General features: G+C 34.4%; 1 protein-coding gene across 2 annotated transcripts in view; it reads right to left on the bottom strand.

Moving 5' to 3' along the window:
* LOC106869508 (uncharacterized) overlaps positions 1-20,275 on the bottom strand; it is a 1,059,538-nt gene that overhangs the window by 122,437 nt on the left and 916,826 nt on the right. For both annotated transcript variants that reach the window (XM_089352454.1, XM_089352457.1), the window contains exon 8: positions 11,797-12,028. In XM_089352454.1, coding sequence (XP_089208580.1) covers positions 11,797-12,028 — 232 coding nt within the window. The remainder of the gene's footprint in view (positions 1-11,796; positions 12,029-20,275) is intronic.

Below are 20,275 nucleotides of genomic sequence, written 5' to 3'. Positions count from 1 at the left end.
TATGTGCGTGTATGTGCGTGCGTGTGTATGTGTGTGTATTTATTTATTTATTTATTTGTTTGTTTTACAAGATTCCTGATATGAAATTGTGCTGAAATTGATAGTTTTATATTTCGGAATGGTCATTGTTTTGCCAAATAAATATACCCGCTACATACTCGTTCTTCATTTCATTATTGTTCTTATTTTAGCGTTCTTTGTCTTAAATCTTTCATTACACTTCCTGAAACCCCCTCAGGGAATTTTACTTCCTACGTGTCTCATCCTGTCCTGTTTGTCCATTCGTACGTCCCCCTGTCCTGCCTAGTCTATTCGGTCTTTCCAGCCCACGTATCACCTCATCTCCTGTTTAGCCCATTTTATTTTTCTATGGAAAGATAGAATAGACTAAATGAGACAGGAGGAGACACTTGGGATGGAGACTCGCTGAAGAATTCACAGGATGTGTGACGAAAATTGTAAGACACAGGACACTAAAATAAAAAAAAAAAACAATAATAAAGCTGAAGCGAAGAAAGAATATGTCGAGCATGTATTTATTTGTCACGCTGAATATACCCGAGAACTACGTTAAGGGTACACATACACGTTAATTTCACGAGCAGGCTGTTCCGTTGATCAGATCAACTGGAACCCTCTACGTCGTAAGCGACGGAGTGCCAGCAACATATATATATATATATATATATATATATATATATATATATATATATATATATATATATATATATATATATATATATATATATATATATATATATATATATAACAATTGCAGCGTGGAAGGTGTTTATAAGCCATTTAAGAAACACACACAAAAAAAAAAACGTTAGATTCACTTCAACATTTTAATTTAATTTGCCAAAATATTTTCGTCGCTTCGAGACCGCGACCTATTCACTGGCAAAATTCCTTGCTGCATCTCACTTTTATTACTATTATTATTATTCAGGTCATTGCCTGGAATCGAACTCTTAAATATAGAACTGTAATACATGCATATATATGTACATTTAAATATATATATGTGTTTGTGTGTGTGTGTGTATGTGTGTGTGTGTATGTGTGTGTGTGTATGTGTGTGTGTGTGTATGTGTGTGTGTGAATAGCAAAATAAGTCCGACATCAGCACACACACCTCTATATCTGTATAACTACCATTCATCCCCCTCTTTGTATCACCTTCCTCTCCTCCCTACTAAATACACTCAGTAATACGCACATAACCAAATACCAACCTTTCGCACTGGTCAAAAGGGTAAGCACCCCTCTTTCAAACTTCCACTAATGTTATATCGCCTGAAGAAATGAATGCATGAAGATGATCAACCCGATGTCCTTGGATACTACGGACTGCACTGTAATTAGGAATGCGGACTGTGGTCTTAAGAGACACCTGATTCGTGGAAACACCGGTAGTGATGCATTAAATGCTTATAATTTCCATTGAAGGATTATTGTTATGTATGTATGTATGTATGTACACACATATGTATATGCATGTATAGATATATGTATGCGCAGGGATTTGAAGAATCAAATACAGTAATCCCTCACCATATCGCGGTTCCCCTATCGTGCAGTCAGTACATCGCGAACTTTTCTGACTAATATATGTAAATTTATGACGCGAATTCCTCGGTATATCCGGGCTTCTCCGGCCGATAGGTATTTATTTTTTTTAGATTTTAATTATTTCTTTGGGAGGTTTCGGAATGTAACACTTGCGATAGTCGAAGGATTACTGTAGTGCTCCATGAAGTCTTTTCCTGTGGTGTGCAGCAAACCAGCGATACTGTGGTCGTACTAGATCACTGCCCTGAAAGTTTTAGTCGAACAAATCGAATATAGTACTTAGTGTACTTTATTGTACCTTATTGTATCTTTTCTTTTGGCATGCCAGTAAGTGCCAACACTATTTGTCAAGCAGAATGGCGTTGGGTTTACACCTTTTCCGTCAACAAACTAACTCCCAGCGATCGAGTAGTCGGATCGAGTAGTCTATTGTAGAAGATATTTTGAGAAGATTCCCCGCTGTCAAACCAAAACTGAAACCATGTAATTGCGAAGCAAAGTTGTTAATTACACATCTATGACTGTGCATGTGGAGGCGCAATGGCCCAGTGGTTGGGGCAGCAGACTCGCAGTCATAGGATCGCGGTTTCGATTCTCAGACCGGGCGTTGTGAGTGTTTATTGAGCGAAAACATCTAAAGCTCCACGAGGCTCCGGTAGAGGATGGTGGCGATCCCTGTTGTACTCTTTCACCATAATTTTCTCTCACTCTTACTTCCTGTTTCTGTTGTGCCTGTAATTCAAAGGGTCAGCCTTGTCACACTGTGTCTCGTTGAATATCCCCGAGAAGTACGTTAAGGGTACACGTGTCTGTGGAGTGCTCAGCCACTTGCACGTTAATTTCACGAGCAGGCTGTTCCGTTGATCGGATCAACTGGAACCCTCGACGTCGTAAGCGACGGAGTGCCAACAACAATGCCTGTGCATATAAGAAAGAAATACTCAAATATATGTTATGAAACAGATACGAGCATCTCTCTAACTAGAGTTTTAATGAAGCTATTGGGAGCTGCAAAGTAATCGGCATGTCGTCTTCTTCCAGAGCTGAGCAGCATAAAAGCAATCTAGAATGTTAAATGATTATTTCTGAAGGCAAAACTTCACCGATTCATTGAAAAAAGAAACGCATTTGATGCTCATGTTTTTCGTAGTATCGTATGTCAAGCTAAATTACCTCCACTAAGAATCAATTGTGTCGTCATGTGTTGTGAAGGCATAGCACATAACCAATCAGCGACACAACGATCAGTGAAGTATCATCCAGTAACGATGGATCTCCACAGTGACATACAATATGTGAAAGAAGAATAAACAAAAGGGTGCCAAACGAAGGGCACATGTTCATAGAAACAAACAGAGAGTTATAACTATATCAATAAGTATGTGAAAAGAAATTGCAAGATGGATAGGGGGATATGTTTCTAGGAAAATATCTAGACAGCAGAAGTAGCAGTGAGAAATGACACCGGATATCTGTACATAATTTTAAACGGCCTGACAAGAACAAGAACGGTTTCTTGCAAATCAATTATGAATAAAAATGGCTATACGCTGGTAATGAGTGAAGAGTAATCAAACAAGTGAGTGGAATATTTCCAAGACATGTAGAACATTGTTGACACTGTCGAACTCCTTCGCATCATTTGTACCGTCTCAAGGCATGGGCATTCTGAGCAGTTTCCTAGACTCATCAGGGGCCTAGGGATCCAATTCGGATCTATTTATACTGTGATTTGCTGTCATTAAATATATTGTATAAGACCCAGTGCACTCATTCGCCCAGTGGCGTATGATACTGCTAAGGTGGCTTTCAATTTCACCCTGTTTCCGGAGGGTCACGTGCAGATGACAGATAAGGACACTCGTACCGGAAAAGTCACTGTTTTTATTCATGGCTTCGAAAACAAGAAGAGAACAAGGCTTAAAAATATAAAGGCAGAGTTGCTAAAACCATAGAATAGTGAAAAGAAATGCCTCTTTCTCGCTCTGCCACCAATAACGAGTCTACAATCAATTGGAATATTTCATTAAATATAGACTACTGTTAAGAATAGAATCTTGAGATAATAGCACAGAAATGATATCAGCGAAACATATTAAAGAATGAGTATGTACATATCGGTTGCATTCCACTAGGGAACATTGAGAAAGCGAATCGAAATAAGATATTTTTTAGGATAAAGAATGTAAAGTAAATGAATGCTTTTAGTGAAACATCATATAATAAAAGAAGAAATACTTAAATATATATGAGTTTGTGTGTCTTATGTGTGTGTGTATATACATACACACACACACACACACACACACACACACACATATATATATATATATATATATATATATATATATATATATATATATATATATATATATACCTATATACATACACATATATATATACATATATATGCACATATATATACATATATATGGATAGATATGGATGCATGTATATATATATACTCACATATATATATATATATATATATATATATATATATATATATATATATATATATATATATATATATATATATATATATATACATATATATATAGGCATACTGTATGCTTGTGTGCATGCATTTATCCATATTCTGTAAACAACCGAAGTTTTTGATTGCTTTTTGGCAAAAGCTTTACACCCATGCCCGCACGCTCACACACCTAAATATATACATATGCATATACATATATATATATACATATATATATATATATATATATATATATATATATATATATAGAGAGAGAGAGAGAGAGAGAGAGAGAGAGAGAGAGAGAGAGGGAGAGAGATAGAGAGAGGGAAAGAGAGAGAGAGAGATATATAGATATATATATACATACATGCACACACACATATATATGCATATACCACAAACACACACGCGCACACACAAACAGACGCACACAACACGCACATACACATATGTATGCATTCGTAAATATATAAATATTTGTTTATACATTCGTACATACATACATACATACATACATACATACATACATACATGCCTGCTTACATGCATATGCTTGTCTTTGAATGTATATGTATATAAAGCTTTCGGCAAAATGTATTGAAATATGCTTCGTTAGTTCCGATCTAAATAGCATATCTTGCTATTCCAGATACTATCTTCTGCCGTTTTGTTTATTCCAATTACGAAAATAGCTTAAACTAGATGCACACAAATTAATAACGTAAACAAATTTGGACATAAACAATGGTTCGTTGCATATCATAAATACGCACCAGCCAAAATTATGTATCAGATTGCATGACAAAAAACATTAATATTTCTATTTTTAACCATGCTGTTCTTATATATATATATATATATATATATATATATATATATATATATATATATATATATATATATATATATCCATATCCTTATTACTTTATGGCGAGTTAATGTCGATTGTTATGATACGATAGATAAAATTATACGATTGTATGAAAAGTATTGGGTTGTCCGGAAAGTTCGTGCCGATTTTTAAAGGAAAGAAAAAGGTCAATAAATACTTGCAATTACATTTTTAATCAACCTAATATGAACCATTTTGTTGCACAATGCATCTCCATCTTTCCTTTAACTTGAAAATATCCTCTTCCCAGAATTGAGGTGGTTTTATGGCAAATAAGTCGAAAGGTAATCTACTATAAATCGGCACGAACTTTCCGGACAACCCAATATATAATTATATATTTTAAAACCAAAAGCTATATCGTAATCGAAAATGCTGACACTAGTTTCATATGTATATTTAGGTTTCAGATTTATGATTAATTAAACTCTGTTTTGCAGACACATCCTTCATGAAACAGTTAGCCATTAGTGGATTTCCTTGTTTCTTTTTTATTTGTCATAGAATTATTAGGAAGCTATCTGATGAACATTATCATAAACCTATATTTTATGTGTGTATGAATGTGTGTATATATATATATATATATATATATATATATATATATATATATATATATATATATATATATATATATATATATATATATATATATATATATATATATATATATATACATACACAATTCTAACAGTTCAAATACTAAGAAATAAGCATACTCAATTTGATTTATACCAAATAATTTAGGAAAATGAATGGGTTATTTGCCTTGGCTATATATAAGGATCCCTTCCAGGGCCGTATTACCGACTTTTTCAGAAATCTGAGTATGCCATGAGGTTTCGAGACATGAGTTATACTCACGTGTCAAGTTACATCAAAATTGATCAACCGATGTTGGAAGAGTTAGGTTACAACTCCACAAACACACCCACAGACAGAATTTCACTGCAGCCATGCGGGAGCACCACCTTGAATAGTTGTAGTCGAATAAATCAACGCCAGCCCTTATTTTTTCAGCCTAGTACTTATTCTATCAGACTTTTCGAACTCCTAATTTACTGGGACGTAAATGCACCAGCACCGATTGTCAAGCGGTGACGGGGGTGGGACACAGAAAGACACACACACACACACACACACACACACACACACACACACACACACACACACACACACACACACACACACACTCACACATACAAACACATGGGCTGCTTTCACTTTGCGTCTACCAAGTCGACTCACAAGGCGTTGGCAGGCCCGAGGCTATATTAGAAGACACACTGTCCAATGTGCCATATGGCTGAGAAACAAGTTTCTTACCACACAGCCACACGCCTGTGGCAGTATATGTGTATGTGTGCGTGTGTGTGTGTAAGTGTGTGTGTGTGTGAGTTTGTGTGCGTGCACACATACACATGTATACACATACACATATAAGTGCATATATGTGTGTGTGATTGTGTGTACGTCTATATGCACATATGCACGCTTGTGCGTGTGCGTGTAGGTGTGTGCTTGTTTCTCTGCAGGAGTTGGTTGATGATTTACATGCGTATTTGTGTGAATGTCTGTTTCTATACAGCTGTGCATAAGAGTTTCAAATCAATAGATGTAAAAAAATATTTGTATACATAGATATATTGGGTTGCAGTTATGTATTATTTACTGGTTACACTCCGTTTTATTTTTCTCCATTTTCATATATTAATTACGTCTGTGCGAATGTATAGGTAGTTGCGTATCTGTATGGTCTTGTCTGTGTGTAATTGCGATACTGTTTCACTGTGTGTGTGTGTGTGTGTGTGCGCGCGCGCATGTGTGTGAGTGTGTTTACTTGCGTGTATGTTATTCAACAAAGCTATTCTATAAAATCTCATTGAAATACAATATATAATATATCGTCTTGTAGTATATTTCCTTTTGATAAATATTTTGTTGAAAATGTTCGTGAAATTTAAAGTTTTCTTAAACAAACATGGTGAAAAGAAAATTTCGTTCTATTATATATGATCTGTTTGTTTGTATGTTTGGTAAAACGATGTTGTCCATAATTTTTGAACTTAACTTTGTCCAAAACTTTCAGCTGTACTAAATGTTAATAATATACTATACTGATAAGACATAGCTTATGTTAAAATATTAATAACAGAGTTATTACTTTTATAGTTAGTACTCATAGATCGACTCCAAATAAAATTTTCGTGATATATAAAATTTATAATATTCATCTGCACACATTTACTAGTAGCAACTGCTTTTACTATTTCGCATTTCATTTAGAATGATATTGCAACAAATTCATGTTTATAACTTCGTTGTTTCTTCATCCTTATTAATACCCTCCTCTTCCTACCGCTCATCATTACTCTGGTTTTCAACAACATCAGACTCACCTCCTATATTATTCTATTCTTGCAGGTTACGCAAAATATAAATTGGATTTGCAGGAACTAAAGTGTAAACATGTACGGTGATCGTACTAAGGATTTTTTGCGAAATTCCCCTCATTTTCAAATAGTGAGGATATTGTGCCTTCATAGTCAGGTCTGGCGCTGGAAGACGAGGTGTTATCAAAACGTTCTCGGACTAGTTATGTTAAATAAAATGATAACTTATTTATCTAACTTTTAACGTCATCCTTTTCGAAATAGTCAGCTTGCGCAGCAATACACCAGTTCCAACGTTCCTGCCATTTTTGGCATCTGGCCCGTGAGTCGAGGACCTTCAGTGATTCGCTCTTGGTTTTAACTTACTGGGGCCTAAGCTCCGAAATCGATACTCCTGCAGATCATGAACCTTGAAGATCAAATATCTCAACATTATAGATACTATCGCTTTCTTACATAATGTAATGGACTATGTTCTACTCGTATATGTTCTTGTATTTCAAAAGAGATAAAGTGACTCGGAAATTGCTTATATCATCAGTTACATATATGTGTGTATGTGTGTGTGTGTGTGTGAGTGTATGTGTGTGTGTAGATATATGTGTATATATATATATATATATATATATATATATATATATATATATATATATATATATGCGCAAGTCCTGTAATTCATGTGGAGGAGAACAGATAACCATACTAACATTATATCTTAGTTGGTACTTCATTTTGTTGACCTTGAAAGGATAAGAGGCATAGCCGGCATCAGCGTGAAGTGATTTTGAAACCTAATGAGCCGAAACAAATACTGCAAGGTATTTTTCGAGAGCTCTGACTGTTTACCAATCCTTTGACGCATATAATTATATTATGAATGAAAACACCACAGTTGGAGGGAGATATATTATTTACTTTATAAAATTTCTCTATCAATATAACATGAACGTGGTGCATAATATGGCAAATTCCGTTGATTATACTGATATACTTAAATTCGCCAAAGGATAAAATCTTGATTATCATCAACGTCTCATCCATATTACTGGAGGCAAGACAGATGACGAGACAGAATAAAAGTAATGGAATTTAAACATTTGCGCCTCCATCTGTTATAAATTCAACTCCATTCAGCAGTATTTCGGTTATTCTCGCTTTTTTTTTCTTTCTGGAACTCTGATATGATTATCCTTGAAATACGTACAGTGGTCAATCTAATGAAATACACCATCCCTTAAATCTTTAAGGGTTTGTGACAGATGCAATTGTCACTATTATTATTATCAATGTAATTGTTGTTGTTGTTGTCATCATCGTTGTGGTTGTTATTGTTGCTGTTGCTTTTGTTAATGCGTCGACCGAGCGGATTTGTTTGCGTGTCAGGCAAAAAGCTCAGCGCTATTTCACCCGTGCTAACATTTTGAGTTCAAATTCTGCCGAGGTCGATTTTGCCTTTCATCATGTCGGAGTCGATGAAATAAGTTCCAATTGCGCACTGGGGTCAATGAAATCGATTATCCTCCTCCCACAAATTTCAGGCCTTGTGCCTATAGTAGAAAGGATTATTATTATTATTATTATCATTATTATTATTATTGTTGTTGTTGTTGTTGTTGTTATTATTATTATTATTATTATTATTATTATTATTATTATCATACATTATTGCTTTTGGCATCATCTTTTCTTCACTGTCATCAGTATTTACTGTATAGTCATTGAACAGCATTCATATAAGTCCTTCAAATTATTATTACCACCACCATTGCAACCACCACAACCAACAGTGCCACCAACACCTTAGTCATTATTGTTTTCGTCGCAGTCGATTTTAACGCTAATATTAGTAGAAAATTCTCTGTTGGACGGTTAACTACACAGACTTCCCATAAACGTTCCCGAACAACTATCAAGGAAATGTAGCAATATTCATGTTTACTGACCGTGATTCTTTTATGATTCAGCAAAATTCATGACCACAGTTAAAACATGACTCTATTTCTTTGCAGACAAACTTTGGCAGTGTTTGCCAACAACGTTGATGTGAATAACGAGTCGTTAAGAGAAGTGGTCAAAATAATTGAGTGTGAGGCACCGAGAGAGGGAGACAAAGGGAGTTAAGGAGATAAACTTAGACAGGATAATGGAGAAGAAATTGTGTGTGGATGGCAGACAGAAATAACAAAAAATACATAGAGAGAGAGAGAGGGGAGAGAAGGTGTGATAGAAATAATACGTCCTTGGGCAGAACCAGTGTGTGCGTATAACATAGTGAGATAGGAAAACGGAAAAGATTGCGTGATTGAATGACGGAGTAGCAGAGTGAGTCTATGAATCTCGTTCAGTGTACATGTGTTTTTGTGTGTATGCGACGCGCTTGTGACGTTTGAAATATGTGTGTGTGCGAGATTATGTGAGTGCTAGGTGTGGATACATTGTAATAAGTTATGGAGAATGCCAAGTTGTAAGAGAGTGAGAGAAAGTGCGGAAAAGTGAGAGAGAACGAGAGAGATGAGAGAAAGAGAGAGACAGACCTGTATGTGAGTAGGCGGAGACAAGCAACATAAAGAATAAATGAGAAGAATAGAGAAAATGAAAGATAAGAACATGGTAAGAAAGCAATTGGGGGTAGGGGGGATAACACGTTGTACAAAGCAAAACAAGAATTTCGCTCGATCCATCTTGGGTTTATATATCTTGCCATATATACGTATGCGTGTGATGAAACAAACAGAGAGAGAAAGAGAGAGGGGTAAGGGGGGAGAGGGAGTGAAAGACAGAATGAATGAAGAAAAGAAAAAGAAAGAAGGACAGGAAGAGTAAAGCAAGAAAAAAAAACAGAAATGTGTATACGTACACATATTTTGATGGCGCTCAAACATTGGACGAGAATGTAAAACCGTGTTTGTACTCTTATATCTACGCGAAATGTATGTGGGTGTAAGAATTAGGGGCAATAAAATAACAAGTAACTAAAATAAAATGAACTGATTATATCTAATAAAATAAAGTGCGGGGAAGTGTATGAGTTGGATCCATATTGTATGGTCTGTAGATGTAAGAATAAAACAGAGCGGGGAACAATAACAAGAATGATTTCAAGATGAACGCACAGAGACGAGTAGGGAAGTAATACAGTAAACGAACCAGATGGAAATTTCCAATATGCATACCTACCGACCAACCTACTTACCTACCTACCTACCTACCTACCTACCTACCTACCTACCTACCTACAAACCCACACACACACACACACACATAATACTCACACACACACACACACACACATACACACACACATAACACACACACACACACACACACACACACACATACACATACACACATATGCATATGTATGTATGTATCTTATCTCTTACTTATTTCGGACATCGGACATTGGCCGAACCGCTAAGTTCCGTGGACGTAAACACGCCAACACCGGTTGTCAAGCTGTGATGAGGGACAATAAGGTTAGTTATAGTTGTTGCTGTTGTCATCGTTTTCGTTGTCGTCATCGGCATCATCATCATCATCATCATCATCATCATCATCATCATCATCATCTTCATCAATATCTTAATGACGAAATTGTTACATGTCATTGTCATCGTAAATTCCTTCTATAATGAAAGAACTACCATACTACAGATCCAGCAGAAAAGTGGCTATTGAATAGTCCATATGCAGTCTCGCTATGAAATACACCCCCAAGAATTCCTGTTTTGGCACATTGGGATGAGTAGCGACAGGACTGATTTCATTGTTACTTAACAATACTTCCGGAAATCATCTGCTCAATTCAAAATACCCATACAAGTTTATGGCAGGATAATATGTACTACAAACGGTGCACCCAAGAAAATGCGCTGTTGCTAAAATTCCTCTTTCCTCTGCTTTTTAATGAATACGCAATTTTCTTTATCGATTTATCATCATTTTCGTTCCAAAGTTAAGGATATTTGAAATGTAATTCTCAAAGTTGTTACATGATGTTAAACAGTTACTTTATGATTTCAACTTTCTTCTGTTGTTAAAGTTGTTAACAGCGATACGTTCAAACCTGTCCTAGGTGATGTTGGGCGTAGGTCATCGATTCGATTTATATTTAAGTTTGTTGGAAGCATAAAACTAGAAGGCATATAGAGTCCGAATAACATGAATGAGTAATATTGAAGGTTGATGAGCAGAAAGCAATTACAAAAATAGTAGAAAGCCCTGCATATTAATACATACATACATACTGAGGTAAATTAAGAGCGTCTAAATGATTACATGCACTGCTAGAAATAGTAGTCTATTACATTTTTTTAATTATACTGTATCATCTTCAAACATAATACACACAAACTCTATTATCTTCCCCAAAGACGTATGATTGCAATTGATATACTTTGATATAAATTCACTTCAATGAGGTAACAAAAATAGTGCACCTTCACATTACTTACCGGCATTGTAAAATATTCTGAATCCTGGAGCGTCATGGTTGGCATCTGTTATAAAAACCAAACTCACATTGTTTGTCTTTGTTATAATCTCCTTAGTGTGCGCACCTGCACAGAATGTTTCCAGCCCATTGCCTGGTACTCGTTCTTGAAGTAAGAGCCGATCGTTCCGTGAACTACAAGGATCTCCAACTGGGTAACCAAGATCGAAATGGGTAAACCAAAGGCGGACGACCTGAAAATAATATGAAATAAATGAATTGAAAACGAATCTGCAGTCAATCACGGTATACATACCAACATCTCCAACAAGTACCAACTATAAATTCCCTACTATGTAATCAATCAAACTACTACAAAAAGCAGCTAAATATCCTTTAAATTATACACAAACTTTGGACAGACGTATACTGTATACTGCAGTCTTGGATACACAACAACGAAGAGAGATTACAGTGGCCATAACTATACACCTTTTTCCGTAATTTTTTAGTCAGTGTCGATCTGCTGTTAAAGGAAAATGATATTTTGCCAATATTATCCATAGAGCTTTGAAATTTCGTATTCTGTTCAATGATAATCGTTACATTATATTTCCTATCTGAACATTATGCACGATTGTCTGAGAAAATATAAATTAGATTTATACTTACAAGGAGAAGCAGGTTACCCTTAAAAATTTAATTTATGGAAATCAGAAATATGTAGCTGATTAATGTGATATTGTTTCTCGCGAAAAAATTAACATATTGACATTGCTTTCATTTATTTTCTGCTTACCTGAAAACAGACAGTGATAACTCATTTATCGTAGAGACAACCTTATTGATGACACAACCTATTTAATCACTGTTGTTGTTATGGATATTATTTATACTCAGATTAGAAATCTAAGGAATAGAGGAAACCAGTATGACATCAATCTTTTCTTACACCTATGATTACATAGTCCAATATCTTTACAACGGTGGGGTACGATTTGTAAGTGACGTTGCCGCTAGTAATACAAGTTCGAAGAGTCACGTAGAGCTCCTCTGCTCTTCTGGCCTAAAAACACACACCAGAGAATAAAAATATATCACAGTAAATCAGTGAGATATTTGTCAAATTGCATCACTGTACAGAGATATTCTAAACGTCTACAAAATTGTGAGTGGTGGTGAAAATACCTGGCGCTTTGCAAAGTGAAATATCTATCTGATTTTGATTAATAGTTGCATATATTTATCCTTAATTAAAACGCAATGGAGGAAAAGGACAACGCGTTATAGTTCCTAATTATCTTTCCCGGGATATTTGATGTAGAATTTAATGCATTTATTAGATTCTTCATTAGGAATCAAAATTCTCGTGATTGTTGAAACCGGATAAGCTTCAATGGAAAATTGAGTGGTAATGATACGCAATTGATATTCGTATATACATAATCAACGGTGAGAGGTAACCATTGACATTCCTATTAATAATTTGGATTTTACTAATGCAGTGTCTTTCATTATAGACTTCTTAACGGACATAAATTCATTCACATATACCCTTCAAACACACGCATAAACGAGTTGAATCACAGGCTTACCATAGATTCATAGATGCACAAACGGACACACCATCACTAAGGGAAAGCCATAGACATATAGCGTAGATTAATCTTCATGCAATAAGACTATATTTCACACGCGGTCACATCTTCGCATCTGCAACATATATACATGACTGCATTGCAGCTAATTATATATTTAATCGTTCTAAAATCTCTTCAATCTACTATATTCAAATTCCGTCTCTTTAATTGTATATTTCTTGTATTTGTTCATCATCATCATCATCATCATCATCATCATCATCACTTCTTCTTCTTCTTCTTCTTCTTCTTCTTCTTCTTCTTCTTCTTCTTCTTCTTCTTCTTCTTCTTCTTCTTCTTCTTCTTCTTCTTCTTCTTCTTCTTCTTCTTCCATCTCAGCTCCTCCTCTTCCTATTCCTTCTTTATCTTGCCGTCATCGACGATAATGTCGATGGAAACAACAGTGGTGGTGATACAAGGAATTGGCAAAACACGGAGAATAGCCATTAAAAAAAAAGAAAATATTAAAAACAAAAAAATTGACAATGTTTTCGGAGATTAGCCTTCGAATTCGATCAATCCATGGAGTAACCACATGAAAAAGAGTATTGTTTATGTCTATCACGAAATAATTTTCCGTCCTTGTCAGAACATACTATTGAACAAAGAACGAGGAGGATATCGACCATTCTCTCAGTCAAAATGTGGTGAGACGTTCAATCTGCCTTCAAAACTGAGAAGAAAGGAATCCCTGGGCGAAGTGTTGCGCGATTTGGTTCCCAACCAGCCAGAGCAAGATATGCGGGAGTGTACGCACCGGTACGCAGGCTTTTTTTTTCTGTGAATATATGAGAAAATAAATACATGTATGTGGACAGGATATGCTAAATGTTTTCAGGTTCTTTCGTAAAGTATACCCTTTTATAATTGCTTTTGGATTTCAACTTTGCAGGCCTTAGTACGCATCTGAAAATAATGTTTGCATGTCTCTTTAGACAGAAACGATTTTTCCGTCTGCCTCCAAAGAAAATAGTGATGTTTATCACCGAGGAGGTCTCAGTCTGCAGATACATCGGGGTCTGATTGTCCTTTGGGGACACTTTCCATCGTCAACTTTATGGAGATTTTGTTCTTCAAGTCGAAATATAGCAACGAAAATCCATTTTTTTTTTTCAGATATGCGGTAGGTTTTTAAGACATATCGTTTTCATGATATTTACTTCATTCCTTATGCTACATAAATTGTCGTTGTCGTCGTCGTCTTCATCATCATCATCGTCATCATCATCCATATCATTATTGTTGTTCTTGTTTTTGTTATCATTGTTCTTATTCTCCAATATTTTCTTTCGTTTACATCATTTATGCACACATAATATGGTAGATAAATCTCCACCACGTAGTAAAACTGACACGGTTTCTACTTCCAGATTAATCAATTTCACCGATATCCCCTGTAAAAACAGGATAACCACATACAACTGTTATCTACCTTTCTATCTATCATTCGCTCTCATACATAAATACGCATACACATATGTATATATATATATATATATATATATATATATATATATATATATATATATATATATATATATATATCCATATATGCATGCATATGTTGCACGTATATGTGTACATGTGTGCTTGCGTGCGTAGGACATTATGCTTGTATACACGGCAATATATCAGGTCATTCCATAAGTTCTGTCAGAATGTTAAATAAAGAAAACACGTGATCAAATGTTATATTTAATTGAAATTTAATCATCAATGTACTTTCCCTGATTATCTATGACTTCCTTCCATCTATTTACAAGCTTTTTAATCCCATCAATGTAAAACTATTTTCGATTCAAAACGAAGAACTCTGAAATGTCAGTTTTGACCTCCTCTTGGCTTGCAAAAGTTATGTCCTCCAAATTTTCTGTAAACTACGAAATGAATGGTAGTCTGAAGGAGCAAGGTCGGGAGAATAAGGTGCATGAGGAATTTTTTTCCTAACCAAGCTCTTCAATCTTCTGTGATGTGATCTTTGTAGTGTGGGGGTCGCACATTGTCCTGATGAAACATCACTCCTTTCGGTTCACTAAAGCGTGTCTTTTTTTTCTTCAAAGCTTAGTTCAAACGCTCTAATTGCTGACATTAGACGTGAGCATTGATTGTTGCATTAGGTGGTAACAATTCAAAGTGAATTACTACTTTGCAATCCCACTAGATAGAGAGAAGAAACTTTTTCCCATGAAATTCTCTTCCCGGTTGTGGTTGAGCTTTTTCCCTTTTACCAGGCCACTGTTTACGACGTTTAACATTTCGTTAGAAGATCCATTTTTCGTCACCAGTCACAAGTCTATGCAAAAAGGGTGAAATGAGTTCGCGAGAATGGAGAGACGAGCAGATTTTAAGTCGGGATTTGCGGTTGCTTTCGAACAATTCATTAGGCACCCATTTTCCAAGTTCAGGAAACTTTCTAAATTGTTGAAGATGACGATGAACAGTTTGAACTAAGCTTTATTGCCAGTTGTTCAACTGATAACGTAGGATTTTCTTCAAGTAACTCCTCAAGGAGCTTATCATAAAACTTAACTGGACGTCCTGTTCGATCCACATCTTCAAAACTGAAATCTCCATTTCTGAATTTTGCAAACCATCTGCTGCAAGTTCTTTCAATCAAGCATTCTTTCCCATATTTCTAATTGCTGCCGCGGCAGAGTTTCGTTTTTGGTACTCATAAAGAATTATGTGCCTCAAATGCTCTTTGGATACTTCCATGTTAGATAGGGCTTTAATCAAAGAAATTTTAATTCTATTATTATGTAAAATAATATTTAATTAGTTTAAATGTACACAAATACATAAAAATAATTTTAAATTCCATTAGACATTCTAAAATACTATTAAATTTCATTCAATTTTAAAAAGGTAAAATTGGACAGAATTTATGGGATGACCTGATATTTTGCTGTTTTAATTAAATGAAAGTACGCTGTCTGAAATTTAATAAAATACAGTCTGATCTTACGTGAAAGGATTTCAAGAAAAATCTAGTGTTTACAGTCTTCCCATACGCTCATATGTACATCAATATAATTCATTCCTGTATATACGTACGCAAACACACCTAGGCATATGTGTGTGTGTGTGTGTGTGTGTGTGTGTGTATGCGTGTGTGCATACATATGTATATATATATATATATATATATATATATATATATATATATATATATATATATATGCATATATATGTATGTATGTATATATGTGTGTGTATTTATATATATATATATATATATATATACACGTATATATATATATATATATATGTATATATATATATATAATATATATATATATACATATGTAAATGTATGCATGTATGTATAGACATACATAAGTGGGTTTATATATAAGTATATATATATATATACATATATACACACACGTGTATATATATATATATATATATATATATATATATGCATACGCACATATACATATATGCATATGTATGTAAATATATATATATGTGTATGTATATATGCATGTATATATACATATATTTGTAATAGTGTAGTAAATATATGATATACATTACATAATTAAGTATATCTACATACATGTCAAAGCTTGTGTGTGTGCGTGCGCGTGTGTATGGGTGTGTGAGAGCGCGTGTGTATAAGTGTGAGTTGAAATATATATATATCCATATATATTTATATATAAACGTATTGAGATATTGAATTTTCTCGTTCTTTTAATGTTCTCTTCAAACGCTTTGATATCAGCAAAGCTGTGGGTAAAACCAGCTGTGCTTCTAATATCATATCAGTTCAATAATTTCAACGTTCGTCGCATTTTATACTGAAGCAAGGACGGTTTCACCCATCTTGTAAGATGTACCCTGCAGCAAAATACAATGAGAAATGTAATCTAAATCAGAAAATAAAAGAATGAAAAATAATCACACTAATTTTTTTTTTTTTGAAAATAGTAAATCAATGCGCGTTCTATCTTCAGAAGTATTTCCTTTAATCTTGGTGAAATACATACAGAATATTGGATAATGCATTTTTACAGTATAATTCTCGATGTAGACATAACTAACTTACACCCATGTGCGGATGTGAGAGACATTGACAGATACATGGTATTATATATATATATATATATATATATGACCGCTGCTCTAAGCTGAAACTATAAGAAAAAAAATACGTACATATATATATTTGTATGTATGTATATGTATATATATGCATGGCGCACATACACACACATACATATATATGTATGTAAATGTATATATCGGTGTATATATGTGTATTATACACACACACACACACATATATATTTAATATAATTTAAAAATTTTGGTACAAGTCTAGCAATTTTGTGGGAGGGACTAATTCGATTACAACTACTCGAGTGCTCAACTAGTACTTATTTTATCGACCAAAAAATAAGAAAGTTAATGTGGATTTCCACGGGATTTAAACTCAGTCTATATATACATAATATCATATTACATGTGACATAATACAGACACATATCTATATATGTATTTATGCATATAGATACAGAGAGAAAAAGCTAGAGCGTGAGAACGTGAGGAGTGTGTGTATGTTGTACTTAGTATTTGTACCTCTATCAAAGATGGATATCAATACGAGTTATATTCGTAGGGTGTCCAAGTGGCTTTACTATGAGGTCATAGTTACTTTTTATTACTGCTTAGTAAATTATTTAAGCAAGTGTAATATTACACCCTTAGATATCGTTACTAAACTAGAGTGCTGGTTGATAGTTACCAATGTATCACATGATCTTCTTTGGGATTTGATTTAGTATATGTGTGTCGGTAGCAGGGTCCCATTTGTGTATGTTAGTACTAGTATTACAATGTGTACAGATAGTGTTTTAGAAAAGCAACAACTAATGACAGTCGAATTTAATTTCTGAATCTGAAGGAAACCATTGGGCGTATCGCATATTAACTGATTTCATATTATAAGAGTGCGCTTTGAAATTGAGTGACATTAGTAAAAATGTGTCGGTTCAGTTTTGTGGTGGTTATATCAGGAGTTGGTATGATAAGGTACTACTACACTGATGTCTTATGCTATTGGATATATGTGCTGTCTCTGATTTAGATTTGAGTTTTACGTCACAACTGCAGGATGTTTCCTGAATTTATACTAAAGAAGGTAATGTTCATATCCCATTACACATCTGGTTTGTGAATGCATATGCATATGAAGTCTATCGATAAAATGGTTACGATAGGTCTCGATGTCTTGTGAAGTATGTAATTAACATATGCACCTAAAGCTGTAAACGTGTTGGAAACCACAAAATGTAGACATTCACTATTTAAAATATAAATATCTGTGTGAGACTCTGGTCTTTGAAATGACTAAGTGTCGTATTACATAAAGAATTAACTGTGGGGAGAGAGAGGGATAGATAGATAGATAGAGAGAGAGAGAGAGAGAGAGAGAGAGAGAGAGAGAGAGAGAGAGAGAGAGAGAGAGAGATAGTGAGGCGGGAGACCTTTATGATAACACATTTTATTTTAATGTATTAACGTGTTATATGTGTACATAGCAATATTCTGCTTACTTCTTTTCTTCTTAACAAAGTATATAGTATATCACTTTATAAAATTAATTCATTTAAATTCATTCTGTAAGTGACACTACGGTTATGTATATATATATATTCCACTTATATTTACTTGTTCCGCTTCTTATATTTCGTTACTTTTACGAAAAACACGTAACACCGTGATACTGTGATACTATTAAATGTGTGTAAGAATATTTTTATATACTAGTTGCTGTGTGTCTAAGATACAAAAATAGTATATGAAAATCTCAAGCTTGATACGAATAATTATGCTTATACTTGCATATATATATATATATATTATACTTTTTCCTGGTATATTTTCATGTTTAAAAGTAAGCGTGTTTTAATTAATTTGTACGTCAAGATATCGTCACTTTCGTTGCTTAAAATTCCTCTGTACACACCTGCTCACTCATCCACCTACACATAGACATGAACAAGCGCACATGTGTATGAGTGTGATACGTGAGTGTGTGTGTGTGTGTGTGTGTGTGTGTGTGTTGTCCGTATTGCAATGGTACGCAATACGAAAACATGAATATCACAGTTGTGAAATGTACACATGAGTGCTATGTACGGGACAAACTCTTAAAGGGGCATAAAATACAAAGACAAGAAAGTGATCCATTATACTTGTCTAATGGTTACAGCTAACACAAAACTGTCCATCCCGTATATACTGCAGTTAGTATAGGATCTCTTAGCATTTAAATTCCATTATTTTACTACGTAAAACCACTCACTAGTGGAATGTATTCGCTCTATGTTTAGTTCAATAACTTGCCACCAAGCAAAGAATTCTGGCAGCAATCAATGATCAGACTAATGTTCTACTTCGTTCGTATCAACGGCATTTATAATTCTTGTGCTGCATATCGTTATCAAACAAATTTGACGCCAATCTTTATATTTTCCTCGATATCCCATCAAGATATAAGCGATATTGTATACACGCACACACACACACGCACATACACACACACACACACACACACACACACGTTCCTCAGTGTGTGTGTGTTGTGTGTGTGTGTTGTGTGTGTGTGTTGTGTGTGTGTGCGTGTGTGTGCGAACATGTACTTACATAAAGTGTTTATGTATAATTCAGTAATTATATATATATATATGTATGTGTATATATATATTATATATATATATATATACCATGTGTGTATATATACATACACACACACAAGCACACACATATATATGTACATAAGTACATATGCATACATGCATATTGTATATCATTATATTAATATATACGTATTTCTCTGCATGTGCAGGT

This window comes from Octopus bimaculoides, chromosome 1 (assembly GCF_046866305.1).
Source record: "Octopus bimaculoides isolate indiv1 chromosome 1, ASM4686630v1, whole genome shotgun sequence".
In the NCBI taxonomy this organism is placed as follows: domain Eukaryota; kingdom Metazoa; phylum Mollusca; class Cephalopoda; order Octopoda; family Octopodidae; genus Octopus; species Octopus bimaculoides.
This window is presented reverse-complemented; position numbering and strand designations above follow the sequence as displayed.